The 16,449-nt window shown below is 38.0% G+C and overlaps 1 protein-coding gene across 3 annotated transcripts in view; it reads right to left on the reverse strand.

Annotated features, from left to right (window-relative positions):
- FANCD2 (FA complementation group D2) overlaps window positions 1–16,449 on the reverse strand; it is a 57,852-nt gene that overhangs the window by 39,683 nt on the left and 1,720 nt on the right. For all 3 annotated transcript variants that reach the window (XM_045808227.2, XM_045808228.2, XM_045808226.2), the window contains exons 2-15: window positions 16,219–16,316; window positions 14,520–14,660; window positions 13,843–13,910; window positions 13,577–13,680; window positions 12,428–12,488; window positions 11,448–11,500; window positions 8,992–9,070; window positions 7,654–7,778; window positions 5,818–5,905; window positions 4,961–5,065; window positions 4,223–4,323; window positions 3,725–3,833; window positions 3,457–3,492; window positions 205–348 (exon numbers count right to left, since the gene is read on the reverse strand). In XM_045808227.2, coding sequence (XP_045664183.2) covers window positions 205–348; window positions 3,457–3,492; window positions 3,725–3,833; window positions 4,223–4,323; window positions 4,961–5,065; window positions 5,818–5,905; window positions 7,654–7,778; window positions 8,992–9,070; window positions 11,448–11,500; window positions 12,428–12,488; window positions 13,577–13,680; window positions 13,843–13,910; window positions 14,520–14,660; window positions 16,219–16,282 — 1,278 coding nt within the window. In that variant the 5' untranslated portion in view covers window positions 16,283–16,316. The remainder of the gene's footprint in view (window positions 1–204; window positions 349–3,456; window positions 3,493–3,724; window positions 3,834–4,222; window positions 4,324–4,960; window positions 5,066–5,817; window positions 5,906–7,653; window positions 7,779–8,991; window positions 9,071–11,447; window positions 11,501–12,427; window positions 12,489–13,576; window positions 13,681–13,842; window positions 13,911–14,519; window positions 14,661–16,218; window positions 16,317–16,449) is intronic.

The raw sequence follows: 16,449 nt of genomic DNA on the forward strand, positions 1-16,449 counted from the left end.
AACAATCTTAGGTTGGTTTTATTAACATCATTATGTCTCAATCTAGGTAAGTAATAATCCTATTATATTCTGAAATATACTGAGCTGTCAAAAATCAACATCCAGCAAAGGTGGTATTGTCAAGATTTCCACAGGGAGTAGGAAAGGTTAAACGACTTCTCTATATAAGTTTCAGACTAATGTTGCTGATTCTCTGACACTTACCAAGTAATGAATATAGAATGTACTCTGCAGCAGCTGTTCTTGAAAGCAGCCTGATCGAATCTTATTTCTCAGCACCCTCTCAATGTACTTCTTTGTCTGAGTGTTGGTGCTATAGATGATGAGAAGCATCGCCAAGTCAAAGGTCTATTGTCAATAAACACGGCAACAGAGAAACAGTTTAACAAATCAGCACATTTATTTCCACGAAATAGCAGCTCACAACTTTTTCCCATGAAAACACAGAAGTGGTGATACTTATTTGTTCAACACACTCCATGGGAATACCTACATTTTTTTCACAAAACCCACAAATGTTTTTCAGAGAAATAAAGTGCTACAACTATTAACTACTGTTATCTTTTATGAAAACACTGAATATAAGCTGAAGTGATACTATTACAGAAATAACTTGGAATATCTTCACATTTATTAAAGAAAAATCACTTGCCAACCTTAGTATATATTTCATTATTATTAGGAAAACTACTTTCTGAAAAGTTGAGGAGACTGTAAATGCCTGTCAATATGAAAAAAATTAAATTCTGATAGTCATTTTCAGAATATTATACAGCCACTAAAAATAAGCTAGACTACATTTTTTAACAGAGATTCATGACATTGTGAAGTTAAAAAAAAAAAGCAACCTGCAAAACAGATTTTATGTAAAAATAATATATGAACACAAATACGTGTAAGTATAAGAGTAAGAATGCCTGCACTCACATACACATACAGCTTGTACTGGAACGGGAAAAAGTCTGGAAGAAGAATTATTCATGAAGAATGGAACAGAGAGTGAAGAGAAACCTTATTTTTAACATTTTTAGACTCCTTGTGGGGTTTTTTCTCCATAATTAGCTTGTATTAACCATGTTAAAAAAAAAAGGTTAAAAAAGTCAAGCAAGACAAAAAAAAAAAAAACTACTCGGAACTCATACAACTCAAGAGCAAAACACTAAACAATCCAATTTAAAAGATGGATCAAGGATCTTTTTTTCTTTTTAGATTTTTATTTATTTATTTATTTGACACAGAGAGAGAGAGAGAGAGAGAGAGAGAGAGCACACATAAGCGGGGGAGCGTCAGGCAGAGGGAGAGGGAGAAGCAGGCTCCCCACCGAGCAGGAAGCCCAACATGGGACTCCATCCCAGGACTGTCGGATCATGACCTGAGCCGAAGGCAGACGCTTAACCGATTGAGCCACCCAGGTCCCCCACCAAGGATCTTAAAATTTTTTTTATTTTAGAGAGAGCAAATGTGAACGAGGGGTGGGGAGGAGGGCAGAGGGAGAGAGAGGCTCAACATGGGGCTCAGTCTCAACACCCTGAGATCATGCCCTGGGATGAAATCAAGAGTCAGATGCTTAACTGGTTGAGCCACCCACATATGGTGGCTGGACCACCCTGGGCCAAGGATCTGAATAGACATTTTCTTGACATACTAATGGCCAACAGACACGTGAAAAGATGTTCAACATCACTAATCATCAGGAATGTAAAATCACAATGAGATTTCACCTCACACCTGGCAGAATGGTTATCATTAAAAAAGACAAAAGACAGTAAGTGTTGGTGACGATGTAGAGAAAGGGAACCCTTGTGCACTGTTGGTGGAATGTGAATTGGTGTAGCCACTATGGGAAACAATATGGAAGTTCCTGAAAAAATTAAAAGTAGAAATATCATATGATCCAGAAATTCCACTTCTGGGTATTCAAAAAAACTAAAATTAATTCGACAAAATATCTGCACTCCTATGATCCCTACACATTATTTACAATAAAGAAGACATGGAAGCAACCTAAGTGAAAAGAAAATGGGTAAGTACACAGACACATACAGACACACATACACAGAGATACACGCTGGAATATTATTCAGCCATAAAAAGAATGAAATCTTGCCATTTGTAACAATATGGACAGATCTTGAGGGCATTATGCTAAATGAAGTAAGTAGGACGGGAAGACAAATACCTTATGATCTCGCTTATGCATGGAATCTAAAAAATAAATAAACAACAAAACAAAACACACAAAAAACTGAATTCATTGACAGAACAGATTGGCAGTTGCCAGAGGCAGGGGGGCTTAGTTGGTAGAGAATGCAACTCTTGATCTCGCTTGTAACTTCGAGCCCCACATTGGGTGTAGAGATTATTTAAAAATAAAATCTTAAAAAAAAAAATGGGTGTGCGAGATCAAAAGGTGCAAATTTCCCATTATAAAATAATGGGGCACCTGGGTACCTCAGTCGGTTAAATGTCTGACTCCTGATTTTGGCTCAGGTCATGATCTTGGGGATATGAGTTCAAGTCCCTCATTGGGCTCTACGCTGGGCATGGAGACTATTTAAAAAAAAAAAGACATAAAGACATTGCAGATGCATATAAAATGTATGATATAATGTCAAGAGAAAAAAATCAGAATGCAAAATTATATAATAATTAGAAATCTGTAAAAACAGCAAAACAGGTATGCAGGTGACTAAGGGTTATGCAAAATGAAATGAAAAAAGGGTTATGCAAAAATGAAAAAAGAAAAGGTCGTGTTAGGATTTTGATCCCTCCCCCACAAAAAACTGAGTTTCTCATTGTTTTATTCAATATCATAAAAGCTTTTAAAATAGCCACCCAATAACTGGATAATCTAACAAAACCCCACAAAACAAAACAGATTCCAACTAAAGGAAAATCCTTAATGGGAACAAACCAGTACACAAGAAACGTAATCATCTGGCTTCCCAACAGAAGAAAAAATTTCCGTAATTCAGACAGATTCAGTACCACTGCCTTGACAGTGAACGGATGGACTATTTGATTCATTCTGGTCAGGCTGACATGGGCAAAGGAAAGTAAAACATGCAATGCCATTATCTTGACAATTCCGTTTGGCGGAAGGAAGGGTTATCAGATAGATACAGAGACCGACTCATGCCCCAAGTGACTCCTGTCTTCACTTCATCTATGGGGAATTGGCTTCTTGGGACTGCAACTCACTGTGCTTGTTTGGAATGTTAGTATTTCCCCTTATGGGGGGAGCTTAGGTTTATTTTATTGCCAAGATGAGTAGGAAAGACCATGTAGCAAGTCATCTCCTCAGATTATCTTCCCCACACAGCTAATGTTTGTTAGAGAAGCTACAGAAAGCACAGAAGGGATGACTGGAGAGAGTGAGAGAAAAAAAGGAAAACTAGCCATATAATTAATTTTAAGTCCGCAGTACATAAAATTCATAGTACATAAGTATTTTACCTTGTGTTCAGACTCTGAGGCAGTGCTTTCAATTGCCTGGAAAAACAAGGGTCACGAAATATTATAACACATAAGTGGAACACGTTTCACCTTATTCAGCATGCCCCATTCTCCTGAGAAGCAATCTGCCCATCTGGGAACCTTCATCTATCATTTCTACCTGACTGACTTTTAACACTTTTATTTCCACCTACCTTTACTTACATATCCATCACTGATTGCCACCTACTTCCTCCTTAATGTTCAAAGTCATAAAGATCTCACTCACCTTAATCCAGGCTTCTGAAATGATTTTCTCATATCTAACAGCTGACTTTATTACATCAAAGAGGAGAATAACACAGTCCTGACCGCTGTTTTCTTGATTTCCTGAAGAACTACAAGGAGCAGAGGGGAAAAAAAATCATTCCTCCACTTACCAGAGAGGAACCTATAAAATCTGGTCCCTGTTTACAAGCCAAGTGCCTGTTCCAAGGCACAACTTCATGTGTAAAATAGCTAATAAACTTGTACTGTAGTTTATCTAGGACTGATCTGAATAGCCAGGAGAATACACCCCATCCGCCCACGTATACACATACACACACACTACATGTACCACATACATATGATTTGAAGGACTGTATAGTGGTACATGCAAACAATATTATTACCATTATTTGTAGTTGCAAGTATTAAGATCTACTGTCCTGGCTTCAGAATACATGTCAGAAAACTTGCCTTGCCTATATGAGAAAAAGGGTGGTAACTCTCAATGACATTATACCTTTGTCGTCCTTTATTTTTCAACTTGCTTTGGGAAGCCTGCAACCGTGATGGCAAAATACAATGCTGCAGATCCAACTTCTCCCGCAGCTCAGAAATTACCTGTGGAAAATAAATATTAAGCTATGTGTTCTGCTCATTCATAATGGATAGGCACAGTTCGTTCTTTCAACAGAACCGTAACAATCCCCTGAAAGACTGAATAAGAAGAATCACTAAATGTCAGACAAGGCTTTTTTTTTCCTTAAGATTTTATTTTTAAGTAATCTCTATACCCTTCATGGGGCTCAAATTCACAACTCCAAGATCAAGAGTCGCATGCTCTACTGACTGAGCTACAGGGTGCCCCTAAGCAAGGCATTCTGAAAAGGTGAGTAGATGAAAATAATTAATGCAAGGATAGTATGTCATGCCCTTCAAAATCCCAGAATTCCTTGAAGTATTACACTGAAACAGCAAATGTAACTGTGTAGTGGCTTATATGCAACAATAAATCTGGTTAATTCCATTCTATCCCCTGAATACTATCTGGGTTAATCAGCATTATCAAATGGTTTGGGAATAGAGAAGAGCAATTAGAAGTTATTAGCTTAAATAATGTATCTTGATGTATCTTCCTCTACGTATGTTTCTTTTCCATTACTGACTTTCACAAGGGCACCACTGCTATACTCTCTACTACTCTCTACTCCCAAGGATCTAGCACGTGATTGGTGTTTGTTGGGAAATAATAGGGTACCTCAAGTGCATCTGCAGCTGTTACGGAATGAAGAATGAACTTGATTATCACAGGTAAATCGTCCAGTTTGACAGATAACAGCTTACCCATCACCAGCTGGCGGACCTAAACATAAAAAGAAGGAAAATCTTAAATATTTTTATGTTAATACCTCAATCTAGTACTGACCTGTTAGGTAAAACAGAAAACCTACTTCTCTCACTCAGTTTTCTCACTTGTAATTTAGAAAGAAAAACACCTCCTTTTATTTTCAATTTTATTCCAAATTACAAGCTTTCAATTGTTAATGCCACAGTTTCTTCAAAAACAGATAGATGATAAATGTAAAAGTGTTATTATCTTACAGTTTGGAGCCTGAATTTTCCACTGGATGAAGACATACAAAATTGTAATTCCTATGAGGAGCAGTGTGTAAATATTATGCAAGATAGAGATTTCCACTAAAACTTACTGCTTTGAAACAGAGCAGCAAATCCATCGTACTAGGGCATATGAAGTTCATCAAAGAGAAAAAGAGATGAAATGTTATTCAATATCATTTCAAAAAATTTTAAAAAAGATTCTATTTATTTATTTGAGAGAGAGAGAGAGAACAAGAGTGGAGGGGAGCGGCAGAGGGAGAGGGAGAAGCAGACTCCCTGCTCATCAGGGAGTCCAATGTGCAGCTTGATCCCGGGACTTTGGGATCATGACCTGAGCCAAAGGCAGACACTTAACCAACTGAGCCACCCAGGCACCCCTGTATCGTCTCAAAATTAAACTTTCTTATGTAGCTGCTACAAAGCAATGACTGACTGACATTGGTTCTGGGAGGTAAGAAAGCTGGCTCTGCTTCTGAAGAGCAGAGTCCTTCCTACCTGAGACAGGAACTTCGGGTCAAGTCGGAGGCTGGAAAGGACATCCAGGATAGGGACAGTGAGTGGAGTATTCTCCGTTAAAAGATCACTGCGAATGGTGGAAAAAGAGAAAAGCTGTGTAACTTTTAACAGGGTTGGGCAGATAATTACTCGGAAAAATCACTCAGAATATGGGAAGAGAAGACATCTCAGTTCCCACTGAACTTAATAGTATATTTCATTAAAAAAAATTTTTTTTAAAGATTTTATCTATTTACTTGAGAGAAATAGAGTGAGAGAGAAAGAGCACAAGAGGGGGGAGGGGTGAAGGGAGAGGGAGAGGGAGAAGCAGAATCCCCGCTGAGCAGGGAGCCAACATGCGGCTCAATCCCAGGACTCTGGGATCATGACTTGAGCTGAAGGTAAGACACTCAACGGACTGAGCCACCCAGATGCCCCTAAAAATTGTTTTGATTTTTAAAAATACATGCTTGGGGTGCCTGGGTGGCTCAGTTGGTTAAGCGTCTGACTTTGGCTCAGGTCATGATCTCAGGGTCCTGGGATCAAGTCCTGCATCAGGCTCCCTGCTCAGCAAGGAGTCTGCTTCTCCCTCTCCCTCTCCCCCTCCCTCCACTTGTGCTTGCTCTCTCTCAAATAAATAAAATCTTAAAAAAAAAAAAAAAGTTCATTATAGAAAAACAACAAACAGAGTAGAAACGAGAAGCCCTTTCCTCACGATCTCCATTACCCAGAGGTAACCACTACTGATTTGGGCACATATCCTTTATGAGAAAAGGAAAAAGAAAACCTACAACAATTACAGTGAAGTATGAGACGTATGACAGATGTACATGCAGGGCATTATAGGAACACAGAATAGAGAACAGTGATGGATTCTAAGAAAAGGCTATGCAAAAGAACAAGCTGGAATTAAGCAGGCAAAGTAGATGGTACAGTGCTCCAGAGGGAGCATCCTACCCAAAAGCACAAAGGCAAGAAATCATTGGACATTTTTGGAGGTAGCTTTGCAAACAACTAAAGAAAAGGAAGTATTACAAACTGAATTTTTAAAAACTATTTTGAGGATAAGTAGGAAATTGCATTAAAACAGAAATCCTACTATGCAGGGATATTGTTCTCCCTTTTTTAATTACTGCCCTACCAATTGCTATTTTTCATGTAAACAATAGTAAGCAATGCTCTTAGCAATGGATCTGATGTGATGTACATCATAATGAATCATTTAGAGACCAAAGAATGCAGATGTTTGATAAGCTCCACAAATGATTTGGATTTGCAGTCACAACTGAGGACTCCCTGGGTGGAAGAAATGCTAATGAAACAGATGGATCATGTTGAGGTCTCCACAGACCAAATTTGTATGCCTAATCCTAACCCAGACTTCATATTCACAACCACTATATTGTTTATAAAAAATTGGATGGGTCTATCCAAATACATACTCATTATTACAAAAACAAGTCAAATCCCACACCTACTCATGGAAGGTAGATACCATCCTCTTTTACATAAATAGGAATATGCTACTACTACTGTTTTCATTTTTTTTTTTAAAGATTTTATTTATTTGACAGAGAGAGACAGCCAGCGAGAGAGGGAACACAAGCAGGGGGAGTGGGAGAGGAAGAAGCAGGTTCCCAGCAGAGGAGCCTGATGTGGGGCTTGATCCCAGAACGCCAGGATCACGCCCTGAGCCGAAGGCAGATGTCCAACGACTGCGCCACCCAGGCACCCGTTTTCAGATGAGATCAAGTACATTTCAGGGTGGTATGGCCGTAGACCTATTACTGTTTTCATTCTGCAGTGTTAAGGCTCCCACAGTGGGAGCTTACCCACCTGAGTTCTTTCCCCACATCAGCATGCTGAGAATCCCCTAGGATCTCAGGCAGGCTGGTGACGAAGTCATGCTGCAGGTACAGTGGAGCAATACTGATCAGCTGCATGAGCTTGGTGGTGAGATCCTGCGGTGGAGGAGACTGTTAGAATTGTTGCATGTGACCCAGAACAGAGAAAGACTTCCTCCACATGAAATGCAGAGTTGGAATTACTTTATGTACAATATGGCACCTATATATACATTCAAACTCAAAGCCTGAATTCCGAGGTAAATGACCCAGAAATTTTCACACATGGGATGGTACACAGAAAACAAGTACGGTGGATGGTATGCTAGTGGGTCTGTTATATACTTTACTGCATTTAAGATTTTATTTATTTGAGAGGGAGGTAAGGGAGAGAAAGAGCACGTGAGCAGGTGGACAGAAAAGCAGACTCCCCGCTGAACAGGGAGCCTGACATGGGGCTGTATCCCAAGACGCTGGGATCATGACCTGAGCAGAAGGCAGCTGCTTAACTGACCAAGCCACCCAGGGGCCCCTACTTTATTTCATTTTATCTTCACAACTCTATGGAGTCTGTGTGACAATTCCTTTTTTTTTTTCTTTAAGTAGACTCCACAGCCAACATGGGGCTTAAACTCAACCCAGAGATCAAGAGTTGCATGCTCCGCCGATTGAGTCAGCTAGGTGCCCTGACAATTTCCATTTTTAAAATGTGAGGATATATATTGCCCAAAGATATACAATAAGTAGAATACAATACAATAAATACACAATAATACAAAATTCCAGTCCACATGAGATTCCAAAACTCATGTTCTTTCAAATAAAGATTTAGCCTTGAAATACCTGACATAAATTTATAGAATGATTTAAAGAACTCTGAAAAGAAAGAGCCCTTACACACTAGGCTCAAAACAGACTCAATTTTATCAAGGTGCTTAATAACAAATCACATAACTGTAAAAACTTCCTAAAACTTTCCTCGTATGTAATCAAATTAAACATTTGCAGCATGGTAGGTTGGTCTGGGATCTCACTGCTTCTGAGAAATAAAACGTAGTCATCTGTGCACTTTGAAAGCTACTTCTTTCCAAATATTTATTTACTAGATATGTAGTCATCATAATTAGAAAAACTTTTTTTGGAGAAATTTAAAGGGTGAAATACCCATGATTCTCAAATTATGAAAGATGAAAAAAGCTAACAGATAGAAAAACATAAATTTTCAGTTTAGAAAAGAAAAGGAAAAAAAACCCTGCAAATTCCAAAAGTTTGGTTAAGTGTGGAAAACAGACTCTCTAAACCAAGAGACAGAACAAGTCCCAAAGCCTACCTTGCCATCCACAATTCTGTCAAGCCATTTCAGCTGACTGATGATGAGTCTAGGCATGTTAAGTCCATCACTGTTCACACTGAAATGTTAGGATAAGAAGACAGAAACTTAGCCTTACTGATTTACACAACAGCAAGCATTAATACTGCACAAATCATTTCAGACATTCAATTAACACTTACTGAACGTTTACATATTGCAAGCTGTGTTAGACACACAGATGATACGAGAAAAGTATGACACCTGTATGTTAAGATGGAAGAACACACATTAAGCTGTTAACAGTGGCTGCATCTGGGGAGGGTTTAGAAAGGTTAAGGAAGGTCTGGACAGTATTTCTTAATAACAATGTAAACAGAAAAATAAAGGCAATAAATGAACAAACTGAACAAGAAAAATTTTAAAAGGTAGAAAAGTGATAACTATTGAAAAAAGCAAGATATACTACTTTGGAAACACAGAAGGGCAAATTAGACTATGTTTGTGAAAGTACTGAAAACCATTTACAGATAAAGAGATGCTGGGGGCACCTGGGTGGCTCAGTCATTTGAGCATTCGACTCTTGGTTTCAGCTCCTGTCATGATCTCATGGGTTGTGAGATCAAGCCCCACAAGGGGCTCCATGCTCAGTGAGGAGTAGGCTTGAAGATTCTCTCTTCCTCTGCCCCTCCCCCCACTCATGTGCGTGCTCACATGTGACACTCGTGTGCTCTAATAAATAAATAAATCTTAAAAAAAAAAAAAAAGAATTGCTGGCTTAGTTGTTATTATTTCCCCAAAATGACAGCATCTGCCTTCCTCCCAACCTCCTATGTCTGAAGTTTTGGACTACCTCCAGTTTTTTTCTTGACAGCATTCTCAGTCTTTGTTTGGCACAGTCAAATTTAACTACCGAAAAAGACATAAAGCATCTATGTGAGCCATTCAGGCAAAGGACAAATTTTTAAAGTTCTACCTTTAAGTGTATTATTACTATACACAAAACTTAGAAAAAACACATATTAAAAAAGAGAAAGTAAAAATGATTTATAATCCTGTCATCCAGAGATGTCTATTACTAGTATGCATATGTATTTGTATCTATAGTATGGTGTATCTATTTTTTTAAAAGATTTTATTTTAGAGAGAAAGAAAGAGACAGAGAGAGAATGCATGCGCAGGGGGAAGGGGGAATGGGAGGGAGGACCAAAGGAAGAAGGAGAGAGAAAATCCCAAGCAGACTCCAAGCTAAGCATGGAGCCCGATGCAGGGCTCAAACTCATGACCCTGAGATCATGGCCCAAGTTGAAACCAAGAGTCCGATGCTTGGGGCGCCTGGGTGGCACAGCGGTTAAGCGTCTGCCTTCAGCTCAGGGCGTGATCCCGGCGTTATGGGATCGAGCCCCACATCAGGCTCCTCCGCTATAAGCCTGCTTCCTCTCCCACTCCCCCTGCTTGTGTTCCCTCTCTCGCTGGCTGCCTCTATCTCTGTTGAATAAATAAATAAAACCTTAAAAAAAAAAAAAAAAGAGTCCGATGCTTAACTGACTGAGCCACCCAAGGAACCCTGCATTTTTTTTTAAATAAAATACTGAGCTAAACTGTAAATACTGATTTGTAACCTGACCTTTTTTTCCCAGTTAATGCAAGGCATTAAATAGTCTTCTGTATAATTTTTAATGTCCACATAATATTCTATTACAGGGATGTACCTCATTTACTTAACCAATCCCCTAGAGCTGAACATCTCAGTTGTTTACAATTTTTTGTTAAACAGTAATCTTATTCATTACTGTTTTCATTTGGTTATGACCTTAAGATAAATTAGAAGATGTGGTTGATCATTAAAGAGTATACAAAATCAAAGGTTTTTATACATGACACATACATACACAACCTACTGCCCTTCAGAATGACTTGAATCAATTGATTATATTTATCAGCAATGTATAAGCATGCCTGTTCATTACACTCAATAAGGGAAATCCTTTGAAAGTGGAAAAAATGTATGTATTATTTTAAATCTGATGAATGATAATGAAACTGAGCAATTAGAAAAAAATGTTTGATGCTCCTGTATTTCTTTGTGAACTGTCTATTCATGACCTTTTTCTACTTTCCTACTGTTGTTCACTTTTTTCTGACTTATTTTTTAAAGCAAATTAAACAAAATTTAATACACATACACTATAAAATTGAAAAGGTAAAGAACAGTATTCATAGAACATCTGATTCCAGGCAATTGGCTACCCTCGTTGGAGACAACCACTATTGCCAGTTTATTGTATATCCTAGGAACATGCAGTTATATGAATAGATGAAATTAAAAAAAAAAAGACCCCAGCAAAATTTTTAAGAATCTGGTGTCATGATCAATATGACTTTCTGAGAAACCAATGATGTTTCAGAGTAATCTTTTCAGAGAGAAACTTGAGTACACAAAGGTAATTTAAGCATTCCAGAATAATTCCACTTACTTTTCAAAAAGAAATTCTGGTAACTTTTCAAATAAGGTTTTGATAATGGCAGGCTAAAAAAGAAGACATAAGGAGTTAGGAGATGGTCCTTAAATACATAACAGAAATATATAATTAACCACAATTTGCTCCAACAAAAGCTCTTGGAGGAAAACCCTGCTATAATTGAAATCCTCTTATTTTAAGAATGGCCGCTTGAATGCTGCCTATATTTTGAACATAAGCTGTTGGAACACAGACTTGTCAATGATGCGTCTTCTAAAAAATTACAAAATGATTATGAGGGCATCATTAAAATAATCAGATCATCAAAAATACTATTAAGTATGACAACTGTTAAAACATGAAATGCAGACTTAAGATTATCAACTAGTTTACAAGAAGAGAAGATTTCTCTCCAAAGGATGAAGAGGGCTCTTAAATGTAAGCTAACTAAATTATATTGAAGATTTCCAAAGAAAAGGAAGGGATAGGAGTATGGGAAGATTAACAGTGGGAGAGAAGAAAAGAGAAAAAATGGAGGACAAGGTAAGACAAGACTTTCCATTGTATGTTTTTATAATTTGAAACATTTAAAACATGTCAAAGCATTGTCTATTCAATATATTAAAAGAGAAGAGGAGGAGGAAAAGGGCAAAATCAAGTTAATCAGCAAGTAAAAATTTAAAATGGGAGATGACACAGATGTGAATAAACAGAGATATATAAGGTATTCAGAGCACAAGAGAGTTAGCTTTACAAATCAGGTATCAGGCTGAGGGAACAAATGAGACAAAGAAATGTACTGGGCTAATTAGCTCAGTCCAAAGCCGCAGATATTGCCCTACCAGATGTTTGTCAGCAATGGGGCTATGGTAGACTATTGCAAATCCAAACTCCCTGTTAACTCTACTTGACCCTGTGCTCCAGGCATTTATACTTGGGCATACACCACAAATCATGTCCATCAAATGTTCGCAGAAAAAGTGGCACAGTCTCACCTGTAATATGTCAATTCCCAGAAGCAATTTAATGAGGCTCTTAGAATAAGATGTGCCAATGCTGTAAAAAAGAAAGAAAGAAAAAGATTTGTTTTCTATTTTGTTTTCCTTGTTTTAATGTTTTTATCATCTTTTCTTCATAAAATCGGTTAAATATACAATTTTTTAATTTTTTTAAAGATTTTTAAAACTTTTTATTTATTTGTCAGAGAGAGAGAGAGTGAGCGTGCGAGTCCACAAGCAGAGGGAGCGGCAGACAGAGGGAGAAGCAGGCTCTGCGCTGAGCAAGGAGCCTGATGCAGGACTTGATCCCAGGACCCCAGGAACACGACCTGAGTTGAAGGTAGACGCTTAATCTACTGAGCCACCCAGGTGCCCCAAATATACAATATTTAAAGAGAAACTATCCTGTTATATCAGAAACACAGAATATGAGAAGATGGCTCTTTTTTAAAAGATTTTATTTATTTATTTATTTATTTGATGGAGAGAGAGAGGGAGAGAGAGAGGGTGTACACAAACAGGGGGAGTGGGAGCAGAAGAGGGAGAAGCAGGCTCCCCACTGAGCAGGGAGCCTAATGCAGGGCTCAATCCCAGAACCCTGGGATCATGACCTGAGCTGAAGTCAGACACTTAACTGACTGAGCCACTCAGGCACTCCCGGCTCTTTAGATTTTATTTACTGATTTATTGATTTATTTCGGGGGGGCGACAGAAAGAGCGAGCACAAGCAGGGGAAGAAGCAGAGGGGGAGGGAGAGAGAATCTGAAGCAGACCCTGAGCTGAGCACAGAACCTGACATAGGGCTCAATCTCACAACTCTGAGATCACGGCCTGAGCCAAAAACAGGAGTCGGACGCTCAACCGACTGAGTCATCCAGGTGCCCCGAGAAGATGATTCTTAAACAGGGAGAAGTAGAGAGTTAAAATTCTATCAACACAGATACGACACACTCTAGAAAATATTCTGGTTCTTAGTATCGTAAACATAAATTAATAACTTAAAGGTTAGGTTAAAACTGAGGAAAAAACAGATATGAATAAAAAGTGAAATTCAAAAAAATTCCTTTCTCCCCCCCATCCCCACCCCCCATTCCAGTTAGTATAACAGATTAAATGTCAGCAAGACTCCAAGCCTCCACTCCACACCTGGCTTCCTCATCCTGTAGACGTTCACATGACAAAAGGCAGTTCCTGAAACTGTCTTGGTCCTCAATGTAAGACTCCAGGCCACTAACGAATTCTTCTATTATCTTAATGATATTGAAAAAACAAAGAGTAAGATTTTCAGTTTAACATTTGCTATAGGTCAGCTAAAAATCATTCTAGTCCATTCAACTTTATGCCAGCGTCTTAATATTCCCAATTCCAGAGTAGGGCTGGCAAAAGCAAAAGTACCAGAAGGAAACACATACATTGGGATAAGAAGGATGTTTCCTCAGAGTCTGAAAGAGCTTCTTTTGGAAAACAACTTGATCCACAGCTAAGAAGAAAAAATAGTTGGTCACCAGAGTCTTTAATATCTCCCACCATAGTTTTACTTTCCTAAAGAAGTTTCCTGTCTTATGAAACCAATAAGGATATTTTTAACCTAATTTCAGAGCCAAATTTTCTAAACCCATGGTAAAACAGATTTAGCTTTGACAGAGGATAGCTACTAAGTATTCTAAAAAAGATATGGAATGGAGTAATCTATGCCCTAAAAGTAGGACTTTAAATGGCTTTATAAATTTTCTTCTGAAATTACTCTGACACAGATCCAATTATTCTCTTGAGTATTATTTTTCCACAAGAAAACACAAATTACTACTGGTATAAGACATTTTTTTCTTTAAAAAATATATATATATATATATAGAATTACTTTAAAAAATAAATAAATAATTAAAAATTAGAATTACTTTACTTAACATGAATTAACCAGAACCAAAGACTACAAAATTTTCTCTAAAAAGCAATATCATTGTCATCCTTGTCTCAAGATGGCTGGTGCTCCCATTTTTAATCTTCACTGCCTCTCTATTTTGGAATCCATGATTCAGTTCTGAGCCCCGTACTGAACCCAGAGAAAAGATTTAAATTAAAATATTACTTAGTTGATTCTGACTCTCTCCTGTTTTAAGAATAACTCCTGATGTTTTAAGAAGCTTTACAAAAACACTGTCGTTTTCTTCCACTTCATTGTGAACATGAGATTTCTTTGTCTTCTTGGAAAGTGGTTGCTTCCTGGCTTCTGAAAACAGACAAAATTTTCAAAAATGTGACAAATAGTAAAGATTAAAAATGTGAACCCTAGAATAACCTTAAGAGGACAATTGATGGGTTCTTGAAGAATTGTACTGGAATTGACGTTGTAGTAAAATTTTATCTCTAACAACAGTCAGCAATAGTGGCTTACAAACAAATCAACAAATAGAATTATTTTGGCCTATTTCATTTTCATTTGAAGAATTCAAAACGTGCCACTTCTAACAAAAATAACCATGGAAATGTTTTCCACCCAAAATTCTAAATGAGTCAGGGTTCCTCAAGCAAACCAAGGCACTCGAATCACTGAGAAGCTTATTAAAAGCACATTCTTAGGGGCGCCTGAGTGGTTCAGTCAGTTAAGCATCAGTCTTTGGCTCAGGTCATGATCTCAGGGTCCTAGAATCAAACCCCACATCAGGGTCCTTGCTCAGCACGGAGCCTGCTTCTCCCTCTGGCTCCCTGCTCTGTGGGGAGTCTGCTTCTTTCTCTCTGCTCCTCCCCACCCCCCTCTTGTGTTCTTTCTCTCTCTCTCTCAAATAAATAAAATCTTTTTAAAAAATTAAATAAAAGCACATCCTTAAATCATATCCCATAGTTACTCAATTAAAATCTTGGGGATTGGGTCTGGGAATCTGAATTTTTAAAAAATTTTCCAGGTAATAATCTTGATGCACACCAAAATGTGAGAACCAATGATCTTGATGCAGGGGTAAAAAGAATCAGGCAGGTTCTCTTACATCAAGCCTTTAAGTACAAAGCCTAGATTGGTTTTATCCCAAGGCTTTCAACGCAAGAGAAGTAAAAAAACATAAACAAAAACAAACAGGTACTTGAAATTAAGTAGGATTATTTCCTCTTCTCCCTTAATGATGTAACAAGTTAGAACTCCCTTAACAGAGTAGATGAGTATAATAAATGGAAAAAAACTATCAACCTCTTTTCATCAGAACTAAGTAAGGGCCTCTGTCAACCACATTCTCACACGGACAGTCTACACTGTTTCTTCGTCCTTGGCGTGCTTGCTTTGATATAATGCCTTTCCTTTATACATCACTATCATAGTTTTATCTGTACTATAATTTTTTAAAGATTTTTATTTTTAAGCAACCTCTACACACAACGTGGGGCTCAAACTCACAACCCTGAAATCAAGAGTCACAAGCTCCGGTGCCTGAGCCAGCCAGGTGCCCCCATACTATAATTCTTTTTAAGAGAGGAAAGAGGACTGTAAGTCTTTTTAAAAGGATAGACACTATGTTGTACCTTCTGTCTCAGCACCTAGATGATGTACGTGGATAAGCTCTATAATACTGATTCCTCTTACGGATGTGGAGACTGAGGCTTTAAGACTGTGGGCATGCCCAAAGTCATACATGGAATTAGAAACGGAAACTCAATCCCAAACCTCCTGATACTAGATTCTGTGCTCTAACCATTAAGCCCTGATGACTCCCAGGACTTGAAAGGAGGAACTTTATCTCTCTTTAAGTGCCTCACATATTTGCTACCGGAAATAAAACAACAAATGACTAGATACTTACTAGAGGCATCTTCTATCAGGCTCTCTTTATCCTCTGATTTTGACAGCCTTCTCTTGGAAACCATTTTGACTGGAAGTCTTCTGCAATTAAATTACTTTCTAGAGCAAAATCAGAGAATAGAAGTTACTCTCTAGAAGCCAGATAAATTTTGAGAAGTTAAAGCTATAGCTCAAAGAAAACTACCCTATCCAAAACCAAAGTGGTTCTACTTTTTACACTAATGTTATCTAA

This window comes from Ursus americanus, chromosome 14 (genome assembly GCF_024610735.1).
Source record: "Ursus americanus isolate L20-20 chromosome 14, mUrsAme1.1.p, whole genome shotgun sequence".
NCBI lineage: Eukaryota > Metazoa > Chordata > Mammalia > Carnivora > Ursidae > Ursus > Ursus americanus.